General features: G+C 40.2%; 1 protein-coding gene across 15 annotated transcripts in view; it reads left to right on the top strand.

The window, feature by feature from the left end:
* Positions 1-12,977, top strand: part of STAU1 (staufen double-stranded RNA binding protein 1) — a 59,844-nt gene that overhangs the window by 24,270 nt on the left and 22,597 nt on the right. For all 15 annotated transcript variants that reach the window (XM_089897041.1, XM_089897040.1, XM_022597691.3 and 12 more), the window contains 3 exons: positions 513-651; positions 2,088-2,253; positions 12,750-12,848. In XM_089897041.1, coding sequence (XP_089753167.1) covers positions 513-651; positions 2,088-2,253; positions 12,750-12,848 — 404 coding nt within the window. Of the gene's footprint in view, positions 1-512; positions 652-2,087; positions 2,254-12,749; positions 12,849-12,977 lie in introns of those variants that run through there.

The following is a 12,977-nucleotide window of genomic DNA, read 5'->3' as shown; positions in this document are numbered from 1 at the left end:
AGTGTGTTTTGTGTTCTTTGAACTCCTCTGGGGCAAGAATTGTGTTCAAGCTTAGCACAGTACTCTGCCTCCAGTTAGTACTGAATAAATGCATTGTTCTATGAAATAGTGTGTAAGCCAGCCAGTCAGTACAACCAAAGTTATGTTGGTTGAGTATTCCCAAACAATGAAATGATTTGGACGGTCCTGTGGGATTTTTTAATCATGGAATTTGATGTGTATTGGAACTTACTTCTGACAACTGGCTTTCACTGCTAACATCTTGTGTTACACTGATGCTCCCTTAATAGCCATTACAGTGTATTTTGTGCTGCTGACTGTGTATTAATACCTAGAAATCACAGCAGATTCTTGGATTTCCTGACCTGATGCCTAGCAGTGAAGTACTTAGATCTTTTCCTGAAATACATCATGAATCCAATTAGTAGAAAGCATGCTATTCTTTTTGATTTTAGTGAGTGTCATTCTCATATCAGAAAAAAACAATTCTTTGTGTTGATTCTGTGTTGCAGAAAGCATAACCCCTACTGTAGAGCTAAATGCACTGTGCATGAAACTTGGAAAAAAACCAATGTATAAGCCTGTCGACCCTTACTCTCGGATGCAGTCCACCTATAACTACAACATGAGAGGAGGTGCTTATCCCCCAAGGTATGTGTTTGTTTTGTTTTCAATACAGGTGAAGATATATTTGATCTTTTACATAGAATAATAAGATCTTTAGATTGTAGAGCACAAAATGGTTTGGTCCTCTTTGGCCTGCCAAATGCTAAAGTCAGTCTTAATTGTCTTGGTGTCATTGGAACTGTATCTTGATGCTCTTTTAACTCCTGTCACTGGAAAGGGCCTGAGCACATTCCTCATGAGCAGTACGGCTCATGCCCCAAGCTATCTGGTTAAAGCTATCACCCTTCTAACTGCTTTGTGCAACTGAGTCATATTTTTATTTTTTAAACAAAGATGGCCTAATGATTTTTATTTTATTTTTTAAAATTTATTAATTTTTTTTTTGGCTGTGTTGGGTCTTCGTTGCTATGCGCGGACTTTCTCTAGTTGCAGCGAGCGGGGGCTACTCTTCTTTGAGGTGTGTGGGCTTCTCATTGCGGTGGCTTCTCTTGTCATAGAGCATGGGCTCTAGGGCATGCGGGCTTCGGTAGTTGTGGCGCATGGGCTCAGTAGTTGTGGCTCATGGGCTCTAGAGCGCAGGCTCAGTAGTTGTGGCGCACGGACTTAGTTGTTTCGTGGCATGTGGGATCTTCCCGGACCAGGGCTCGAACCTGTGTCCCCTGCATTGGCAGGCGGATTCTTAACCACTGTGCCACCAGGAAAGTCCCAAACTGAGTCATATTTGAACATGATTCCTGCAACACCAGAATTCTCAGCATTCACAGATTTCCTGATTATTGTTTATTGGGTACTTTTTGACTGTTGAACTTACATATGTGTTTGTAAATAGCCTTGGTATACGGATGCAGTAAAATATTAATTGAAACCTGAAAATGCCATGCGTTAAAAACCTTCTGCTTGTGGTCATAAGACACTAGTGGATAGATTGATGATCAAACTGGAGGTCTTCATTTCCCTTCCCTACTTTGGGATAGGAGGGAGGTGAAGGCCAAAGCCATTTTAAAAATAGAAACCAGCCTCCACCGGGCTATAGGATATTGGGATTTACAGAAATGAGGGTCCTTTCTAAAAGACGTCTGTTAAAAAATTTCCATCCTTTTCTGGAGACACGGATGCGTGAATCTCAGGTACGAGAAAGTAGAGCAGGTTAAGTGTTCTGTCTCAGCCAAAGTCTAATCTATTTTAGATTTTGTAAATACAGGTTAGCTTTATAAATTGAACTCATATAATTTGTAAGGGCAGTGTATTTTGTGGAACATAAACAGTATTTGGTCATACCGTGTGGCAATTCTAATGCAGCGTAAACATGGGAAATCTCTGGATGTACTGAAGAGGAGTCATTATTGGTGAGCAAACGCTGATGTGATCAGGACCTGTGATGAAGGAAATACCTGGAGTTTGTCAGAGGACGTATGGTGACTTACCTGAGACTCATTTTCCTTACCCCCATCTATTTTTAGGTACTTTTACCCATTTCCAGTGCCACCTTTACTTTATCAAGTTGAACTTTCTGTGGGAGGACAGCAATTTAACGGGAAAGGAAAGACGAGACAGGCTGCGAAACACGACGCTGCTGCAAAAGCTTTGAGGACCCTGCAGAACGAGCCCCCACCCGAGAGGCTGGAGGTGAGGAGAGAGCAGAGTTGGGGCTCCTTGGCGCTTTGGGTGTAGCAGGAAGGTGGTAGGGAAGACACCATCTCAAGTTGCTTTCTCTAAGAGGATGTATTGAGAGTTGTCCATAATGTTTGTTATTTGATAGCTTACAAGTTTTTATACCCTGTAGCTTTCTTGCCTTTCTTCCCCCTTAAAAAAAATGTCTCAGCAAGAAAGTCAGGTGCCTTCTTTTGTGCTCAGTGGCATAGTTTTGAGTGAACATGTTAGAAAGATTGTGGACTCACTTGAGTTGTGAAGAACATGCACGGCAGAGTTCTTCGGCGCTGAAGATCATGCTTGTCAGAATCTGTGATTTATGGTACCAGCTCAGAGGGTTCTAAAGCCATTCTGGCCAGTCTTTCTTTCTGTGTCGTCTTGAAGTGCCAGTCCCCATTGCTGCTTACCACACTGCCACAAGAGTTAGTGGCTTACACACCTATAGGCCTTTATTCTGCTCACAAGCCTGCAGTTTAGGCAGGGCTTGGCACGGGGAGCTTGTCTCTGCTACACGTAGCTTGGGCTGAGGCAGCCATGCAGGGGCTGGAGGATCTCTTTCAAGATGGCTCCTTCGCACGGCTGGTGAGTTGTTGCTGGCTGTCGCCTGGGAGCTGAGAGGGGGCTTTGGTCCGGGGACCTCAGTTCCTCTCCTAGTTAACCTATGCAGAGACTGTTTACACATCCTCACAGTGTGGTGGCTAGGTTCCAAAGGTGAGCATTCTAGAAGACAGGAAATGGAAGCACCTGCCAGTTTCTTAGGACCTAGGCCCGGAAGTCAGCACAGCGCCACTGCCGCCACATTCTGTAGGTCAAGCAGCCACAGAGCCCAGATTCAAAAACAGGAGGTGCAGAATCTCACTTTTTGTACTGAGGTAAAATTCACATAGCATAATTTCACAATTTTAACCATTTTAAGTGTATATAGTTCAGTGACGTTTAGTACGTTCACAATGCTGAGAACCCCACTTCTGGATGAGAGGAGTATCAAAGAACTTGGGGGCTGTTTTATTTTTTAATTTTTGGCCACACCATGCGGCTTGTGAGATTTTAGTTCCCCAACCAGGGATTGAACCCGGGCCCTTGGCAGTGAGAGTGCGGAGCCCTGACTAATCACTGGGCTGCCAGGGAACTCCCTTGGGGACTGTGTTTTAAAATTATCACAGTAGGTAAAGGATTTGAACTCTGTGACTAAATAGGAATATGGGTCTTAGAAAATCAGTGATTCCATGCCATTGAGGGTCCAGAGTTCCAGGAGAAACCCACTGAGTTAGAAAACACTGAGATTTCATGATTCTGTTTAATCATAGTATGAAATGCTTCCTGAAAACATCCCTGGGAAGCATTTGACTTTTCTTCGTCAAGAAACAAGTCCTCAAAGAATAGGAAGTTCTTGCACAGAACGTTGGGCTAAATGGGTGATGATAGGTTTGAAGTTGAAGGGACCCTTGGCAGGGTGCTTGCTGAGGTCCATTGTGTCCAGCTGTCCCCCAGGGTGACCCAGCTCAGGGTGGTGCTCTGTGGCTTCATGGCTGCTGTGCAGGACGGTTTTGTTTTTCTTCTGTTGCAGTGCATTTCCATCTTGAGTGTCATCATGCATTTTAACAGAGATGATCTGTTTCCTGGGTCCACTGAGGACCAAATAAAGGAGAATGGACTATAGCTTAGAAGGAGAATTTAGTGAAGTGAAAGGATGAAGTTCTCAGTGGTGAGATTTGTTAAAAACACCAAAGGTAGTGAAATCTGAGTTATTTTTGGAGGCTTCATTTTTTTGAGTTGACTTTGGTGCTAATATAATTGGAGTCAGATGGAGTAGGTATTTCTTGGTTCCTTCTAGCCAGCAGTTGTTAAACGATCGCTGAACAGTGGTATGTGGGTTGTCTGCTTCAGAATCACTTGAGAAGTTAAAAAAAAAAATTCCTTGGCCTAACCCACATGAATCTAGATTCTAATGCAGTGGGTCTAGCCAGGAGTCTGGCTTTTTCTTTTTTTCCTTTTTTTTTTTTTTCTGGCTGTGCCGCACGGCATGTGGGATCTTAGCGCCCTGACCGGGGATTGAACCCACGCTGCCTGCAGTGGGAGCATGGAGTCTTAACCACTGGACCACCAGGGAAGTCCTGCTTTTTTTTTTTCTTTTTTAACATGCTCTTAGAGTACCTCTAAAGCACACTCAGGGTTTGGGAATCCCAGGTCCTAAGTACTTTCAGTGCTTCCCAGGCAGTTTTCCCCCTTGGAATCCTCCTTGGAAGTATGTACTCACCATATCGCTGCAAAGGGAAAGCGCCCGTCAGTGTCTCAGAGTGACTCACAGAGCAGTTGGTTGGCTCAGGTCTTGAGGTCAGGGGGCTGTAGTGGACACCCTGTCCTCGGCTCAGCTGACGTTCTATAAGCAGCTTGGCTGGGAGTCATGATCATCACTTGTGCCCCTTGTTTCCTCCTCTTTGCCCCTTTTCTAATTCTATATGGTTTGAAGTAGAGACTTCAGAAATGAGGGTCATTAACTAGGATATGACCTTTTCTTTGAGGTAATAAGTGAAACACTTGGCTTCCCACCTAAATGAGCTGCGCCTGGTCTACCAGGCCCCCTGGAGGGTGGGCAGCAGGGGAGAAGGACATTTTTAAAAGACAGCTTTAATTTTTTTTCTTATAAGTAATGCCTGTGAACTATAAAAATTTTAAAACTCAAAAAAAAAAAGAAAAACAAATGCTGTATAAATTTACCACTTGTAGATAGTCACTGTAAACATTTTTGTGAATGTCAGTGCACATAAAAGTAAGTACATGCACCTGTTTCACAAAAATGGGATGATACTGTACAGTAACCACCTTTTTTTCACTGAAGTGCTCATTATGAATATGTTGTAATGCCATTTACTTATAATTCCATGGGGGACTCAAATTCAACATGGTTCTAAGTACTTTTTTTTGGCCACACTGCACAGCATGTGTGATCTTAGTTCCCCAACCAGGGTTCGAACCCACACCCCTTGCACTGGAAGTGCAGAGTCTCAACCACTGGACCGCCAGGGATGTCCCTTAAGCACTTGTTAATGGCTGCACAGTGTTCCATTGTGGGAGCATACCAGTTTATTTTTTCAGCAACAGAGGCTTGGTTTTTAGGTTGTTTGCAGTTTTTCCTGTTATAAAAATAGGTAGTGAAGAACATTGTTGTAGTTAAATCTTTGTGTATGTCCGTGATTATTTTTATGAGCCACAGTCCTAGAAGTGGAATTGCATGGTAACGTATATGGCCAAGTTCCCTACCAGGAAGATGGTACCATTTTAGGCCTCTGCCAACAGGGCCTGAGCAGCCTGTTTGCCCACAGCCTGCCAGCCCTGGAAATTATCATTTTAAACGAATTGTCCATTTTGCTATTGAAAATTTTTAGCTCATGTGGTGGATCAATTCACCTTCTCTAAAATATAGCCAATAAAGCTGGCGGTTTCTGTCTAAGACAGGTGTGGTTTGGTCCCTTGATGACAGGCACTGTGCTCGGCTGACCCTAAAGGTAAACAGCAGCACTGCCCCTCCCCATGTGGAGCTTGGTTGAATGGAGTATCATCAAAAAGTGCAGTGCTAGGACGGAAGTAGCAAGTATCATGAGAGCATAAAATGTCTTGTTTAGGTAGGAGTACTGATGGTGCATTGAGGAAGAGTCATTTAAGCTCAGACTGAAGATGAGCAGAAGAGCAGGGGAAGTACATTCCCAGCAGAGGGAGCAGCTTGAGCAGAGGTCCTGAGTTGGGAAAGCACCTCTATTCTATTCTATTCTGTTCTGTTCCTGTCCCATCCATGGCTTGTGCTAATAAAGGATGACTTATTCAGTGTTGAGGTGTTAGGAGTAAGATGGTTATAACTACAGTATCTGTAATAGAGAAAAACAGGAGCTAGCCTAATATGTCCATTAGTAGGGAAATGGTTAAATAAATGAATACATTTATCCCAGGAGTATCAGAGTGTGGTATATCTATTTACGTGGATGTGAAAGGAGACCCATAATGTATTGAATGGGGGGGAATCATGATCCAGAGCTGTTACTACGTGTATAGTGTGATTGTGTTAAGTAATCAAAATTGCCAACTGTGTGTGCATGTATCTGTATATATTTGCATGTGCATAGTTTCTATCTTGAAGCTTATAGCAAACTTTAAAAGTAGTTTTCTCTTGGTGGTAGTGGTAGAGGACAGACTTTTAAAAAGTTGTATTGTTTGAGGTTTTCTTTTTTTAAATACTACTTCTGAAAAAATAAATAAATGCAGTTCTTCCTGGTCTTGAGTTCTTATCTTCACTTGAGCCAGGGACGTATTTAAGTAGGACTAAAACTAAAACTGGAGACCTTAATCTTCATTATACTGTCAGGGTCCATTGGACCCAATTTTCATTTTTGAGCTTTCTCTACCTCTGTAAGAATTGATATTGCATGACTTTTATTCTTTTTCTAGAGGTTTTAAAAAGAACAAAGAGAAAACATACTTATTTTTGAAAGTAGAATAATGATTTCTGTCTTAAAATGATCATGTGGGTCCTTTGGATCCTTTTATAAATCTTTACATTATGGAATCTTAATTTTCCTATGCTATGAAAAACATTTTGCTGCTGTCCTCCTACATATCATTTCAACACTCTTCATCATATTTTCCCAAATATGCAATAAACAAGACTAAAATAATAATAAAGTGGAAGAATGATGAAATCCTTGGTGGATGATACAGTAGTGAAATAATCGTCATTATTGCATCATCCTTTAATGCTCTTACTGCATTGCCTAATGTATCACATTATCTTTCAAGAAGATACAAAAGAAGACTGGAGACACCATCTTTTTACTCTACTTTTAGCTTTTGTTGAACCCAGGAGAGACTTCAGAATTTTTCTTTTTCCATCTGTACTGGCAAAGAGAAGAAAAGTGATGGAGGAAGACATTTTCATTATTAGGCAAATGAGAAGATGAATGCAGAGAGACAAACAGCAGCATTCTAGACTCTAATGGTGATGGTGAGATTGAGTGTTGATGTGACTCAGACTGGGAGTCTTCAGTTGATACCTTAGATAAGTTTTCCCAGACTTGAAGAGTTGGCAGGTGAACTGTGTATTTCTCTGGTGTATGAAAAAGAAATGTGCATTCTCTTCTGGTCAGTCATTCAACAGGAAGGACTTCGCTGCACAATATTTTGCAACAAGAACTGGACCATCCTGTTCTGTTTTTCTAAAAAATTTGTGTGGCAACATTCTCTCATCTTATATGATGTTTGGCCACCAGCGTTTTCTCACCACTTAATGTCCACAAAATAACTGGATACATATAGAAAGAGGTGTATGTATTAGAAGGAAATTGATGATACAACAATGAAAAAAATCATTAGATCCTTCTTTTGGTGTTTATAAATCTAGAAATGAAAGCATTTTGTATTGGGTTGGCCAAAAAGTTCGTTCGGTTAGTGAATCTGTTCAATAACGTTCTTCGTGAAAATGAAAAATGTGTCTTTTATTTTTACTTAAAACCGAACGAGCTGTTTGGCCAACCCAGTAGTTACGGGGCAAAGAAGATGGCTTTTCTCCCTTCAACAAAGTTATGAGTCAGTTTCAAAAGTAATGTGTTTTGACAATACCAGTAGAAGAAGAATCAGAATCATGATAAGCTAGAACCCATTGGAGGTGGATTTGAAATCTGGCATCGTTACTATGGGCAGTGCTCAAAGTTCAGGCGTGACAGCTGGTGAGCAGTTAGTTGCATTTAATGACCTTGCCCATTTTGGGTATATGTACCTTCCTTCCTGACTACAAACCTGGAACAAAAACTTAGGTTTGTTATTTTAATTTTTTATTAAAGTCTCTAATGAAATGATTTTTGTTGTCCTTTTATTCTGTATGTTATTTGTCAAATGTCTTTAAATATAGAAAAATAAAGAGGGCCCATTGGAGCCAGATGGTAAATGGTGATTACTATTTTTCCCTGGCATATTGAGGGTTAAGCATGGTTCAGAGTGTTTTTTTCTTTTCTTAATGTTGCCTAGATTTTATTGCTGAACCATACACTATGGGATTGATGTTAACAGTAATTCCCACTTCATGAAGGTAAGACTGAGGGCCCGCTACACTTTACTCATCTCACTGGGAATGGTATTTGTGGATTTGTTTTGAGTTATTTGCTGCTTCCCCCATTGCAACATTTTGTCCAGTCCAGATAATATTAAAATTATTTATGTAAAAGAGCAACATAATCTCACTTCCAGTTAAATGTATATCTTTGTTTCCTGTTTTGCATTTTTATTTTACTGGCTGCTTTGTCCCTTTTGCAATTCCTTCAGAAGCAGTACCTTCGAGCAGTGAATCTCAACTCTGTTTGCTAGTAAAATCACCTGGGGACTTAAAAAAAAATCAAATACTATATATAAAACGATATCCTGGGACTTCCCTGGTGGCGCAGTGGTTAAGAACATTGCAGGGGACACGGGTTTGAACCCTGGTCCAGGAAGATCCCACATGCTGTAGAGCAAATAAGCCCATGTGCCACAACTATTGAGCCTGCGTTCTAGAGCCTGCGAGCCACAACTACTGAAGCCTGCGTGCCTAGAGCCCGTGCGCTGCAACAAGAGAAGCCAGCGCAATGAGAAGCCCGTGCACCGCAACGAAGAGTAGCCCCCGCTCGCCACAACTAGAGAAAGCCCGTGCACAGCAACGAAGACCCAATGCAGCCAAAAAAAAAAAATATATATATATCCAGGCCCTATCTGCAAAAACTTGAGTTCACTTATCTGGAGCAGGGCTCTGGCATCTGTATTTGTAAAGCTCCCAAGTGATTCTAATGCTGCTATGGTTGAGGACTACTGGCTGAGAGTTTAAAATTTAGTAGTAGACCATTGTTTTTTATCAGACTTATGTAGAACCTCAATATGCAAAATAGAAAAATAACATTTCATTAGTAAAACTTATAAGTTTGAACTTTAGAATATTTATAAAAGGCAATCAATGAGAATGATTTATGTGAATTTTCACAACACAAAATTATACTATATATTGTTTTGGTCCATTTGAAAAAGAAAGCCACATGGCTGGGAAAGATCCAGTCCCATTTTAGAATAGCAGTTAACTCTTCTGTGGGGAGAAGAGTGAGAAAGGCTTCATTCATTGTTTTCCTTATAAAAGCAAAAAAAAATTGATGTCAGTAGTGTCTAGTGTTGGTATTTGTTAAATCCAGCACAATTGCCTGTTACATTATTATCTGTACTTTTCTGTATGTTTGAAATAGGTCATAACTAAAAATAAAAGTTAAAAGGAATTGAGCTGATATAGTGAACAAAAAATGAAAATTGGGATACATGCATGGCAATAGAAGTATTATCGTCCTCATCACCTGGTTTATTTCCAAATTTGGTTCTTGTTGCACCTAAGGAAAACATTCTCATTGACATAGTTATTTATCATGAGAGTGGACCAGTTTTTAAAATAACTCATTTATTTAAAAAATCTGTGGATACTCTTCAAATAAACAGCTGTCAGAAAACTTGTCTGTGTACAAAAATGAGTTAGCCTGTTAGCACAAGTTAATGTGTTGATGGTCTCTAGTGTGTTACTGTTTGGTATGAAACACAGTTTTCTTTGTTGCTTTTCAAAAAATTAAGGTCAAATATATAGATAATATAAAGGACGCCATTTTAACCATTTTTTAAGTGTATAGTCCTATGACATAAAATATATTCTCAATGTTATGTAACTATCACCACTGTCCATTTTCAAAACGTTTTCATCATCTCACACAGAAACTCTTGTACACATTAAACAAAACTCCACCTTCCCCCCGTCCTCATCCCCTGTAAACCTCTGTCCTGCTTCTGTCTCCTCACTTGCCTGTTCTGGATACCTTGTATAAGTGAATATTTGTCTTTTGTGTCTGGCTTATTTCATTTATCGTAATGTTTTCGAGGTTCATCCACGTTGTAGCTTGTTTCATAATTCCATTCCTTATTAAGACTGAGTAATATTCCATTGTATCAGTATTCCACATTTTGTTTATCCATTCATCTGTTGATGGATGTTTGGGTGGTTATCATCTTTTGGCTATTGTGAATAACGCTGTTATGAACACTGATGTACAAGTATCTGTCCCTACTGAGTATATATTTAGCAGTGAAGTTGCTGGATCATATTGTAATTCTAAGTTTAACTTTTTGAGGAACCACCATACTGTTCTCTACAGAGGTTGTACCATTTTACATTCCCACCAGCAGTGTACAAAGATTCCAATTTCTGCACACTCTTGACAACACTTGCTATTGTCTGTGGCTGTCCTTATGGGTGTGAAGTGGTATCCCATTGTCGTTTTGATTTGCGTTTCTCTATGATTAGTGATGTTGAGCATTTGTATATCTTCTCTGGAGAAATGTCTATTCAAATTCTTTCTCCATTTTTGAATTGCGTTGTTTGTTGTTGTAGTTATTTATATATTCTGGACATTAATTCTTTAACAGATAAATGATTTGCGAATATTTTCTTCCATTCTGTGGGTTGTCTTTGCTCTCTTAATCGTGTCCTTCAATGTACTGAAGTTTTTTTTGGTTTCTTTTTGTACAAAAGTTTTAAATTTTGAGTCCCAATTCATCTGTTGGTTTTCTTTTTTAAAAAATTAATTTGTTGGTTGTGTTTGGTCTTCGTGGCTGCGTGCGAGCTTTCTCTAGTTGAGGCGAGCGGGGGCTGCTGCTCTTCATTGCGGTGCACGGGCTTCTCATTGAGGTGGCTTCTCTTGTCGCGGAGCATGGGCCCTAGGCACGTGGGCTCTAGAGCGCAGGCTCAGTAGTTGTGGCGCATGGGCTTAGTTGCTCTGCGGCATGTGGGATCTTCCTGGACCAGGGCTCGAACCCGTGTCCCCTGCATTGGCAGGCGGATTCTTAACCACTGTGCCACCAGGGAAGTCCTGTTTGTTTTCTTTTGTTGCCTATGCTTTTGGTGTCATATCCAAGAAATCATTCCCAAATACAGTGTCATGAAGCTTTTCCCCTGTATTTTCTTCTGAAAGCTTTATACTCTTAGCCCTTATGCTTAGGTCTTTGATCCATTTTGAGTTAATTTGTGTATGTGGTATGAGGTAAGAGTCCAACTTCATTTTTGTGTGTGTGGTATCTGGTTTTCTCAGCACTATTGTTGAACATGCTTACTTTTTAAAATACAGTATTTTTTTTGTTCTTGTTTAAACCTATTTAAAAAATAAATTTCAAACCAAACCTCTTTGGAACTCTAGCCTTCTAAGACACCTTGCTTGAACATTTCTGGCTTTAAGGATTCACTCGTAAAAAGGCAGGCCCTCTTTCTCCTTATGATTTAAACAACAAGCATAAAAGTGTGTTTGGCTTAATTAATCACCAGAAGTTGCTATGCAAACAGTTTTGACCAGGTAGTGAGTGAAGTGAAACCAGATTGGAAAGAAAACATTATCATCATGGAAGGAGAGAAAGAATTACAGTGTCTGGTTAAATTTACTTATACAGGATTATATTCTTAATTATATTAATTTTTTTATTTAGAGTTTTCTTTCTTTTAATTATAGTTTGAAATATGGATCCTGTGTTAGGGTTAGGATCTACCTGATAAACCTAAGGAAATGCACAACAAATCAAATCCTGGATGGTGCTACATCTTGCCTATTCAGTGATTTCAGCCTTGGGTTCCTGTCATATAGTTCTTATCTTGGAAATAGGATTTTACAAATTCTTCGACAGAAGAATCCCAGTAATAAGAAAAACACAGCTGTCTTGCCATGTTTTGGGGTCACTTTGCTATTACTGAGCTTATCTGATTTCTTGTATTATCACTGCCACACAGTAGAGACTCCATGTGGTCCGTGTGCACAGAGAAGATCTCTGCCCCTCTGTAGTTCCAGCCTGTGGAGGACTGTAAATGAACCTTGTTACAAAGTTGGAGTCAGCTTTTGTTCAAGGTTCTTTATTAGTCTGCACCTTGCATTTTTGCCAGCAGCAGTGAAGTATGAGACACGTGGCGGTTTTGTAATTGTTCCACTGCAACTTTTTTTAAAAAGTGGTTTCCAGGGATTTTTTTGTCCAAATAAGGAACCCACATACCTAGGTGGAGAGACTTACATTTGTCCTTGCCATGCCCCACATAGACTGTACTGGGACTTTTTCCAGAATGTGGCTTGCCAGTCCTTGCGGGGGCTTCGGGAGTCCCTCTTCCTGAGCGGCCGTGGCTCACTACAACGCGATTAGACTGATCCGTACCCACAGGCCTGTTATGTGTGGACTGTTTATGTTGGATTTATGAGGTAGAAACTAGCCAAAGTTTGATAGGACACTTTTTTTTAACCTTTTAATTTCAGTGACACATGGAACACATGTGGCTCTGTTCACGGGGTTACTGCTGCATCCGTAAAGCCTAGTTTCAGTGCTTTTAAGATTTATCATCACAGCTGGGATCTTGACCGTTTTAACAAGAGTTCACTACTAACCAATTATTCTTCCTTTAGGTGAACGGAAGAGAATCAGAAGAAGAAAATCTCAATAAATCTGAAATAAGTCAAGTGTTTGAGATTGCACTTAAACGGAACTTGCCTGTGAATTTTGAGGTAAGCTTATTTTACACATCTATTATACTGTTGGTGTTCGTCATCGGAATTGTATTTTTCTTAAATAACATTGGAATGATAATCATATATATGTGAATCTTCAAATTTAAGATTCAAACTTTATTTTTA

This window comes from Delphinapterus leucas, chromosome 15 (genome assembly GCF_059928025.1).
Source record: "Delphinapterus leucas isolate spDelLeu-1000000601 "Yukka" chromosome 15, BTC_Dleu_Yukka2, whole genome shotgun sequence".
NCBI classification, from domain to species: domain Eukaryota; kingdom Metazoa; phylum Chordata; class Mammalia; order Artiodactyla; family Monodontidae; genus Delphinapterus; species Delphinapterus leucas.
Note: the sequence above shows the minus strand (reverse complement) of the source record. Positions and strands in the feature narration are given on the sequence as shown.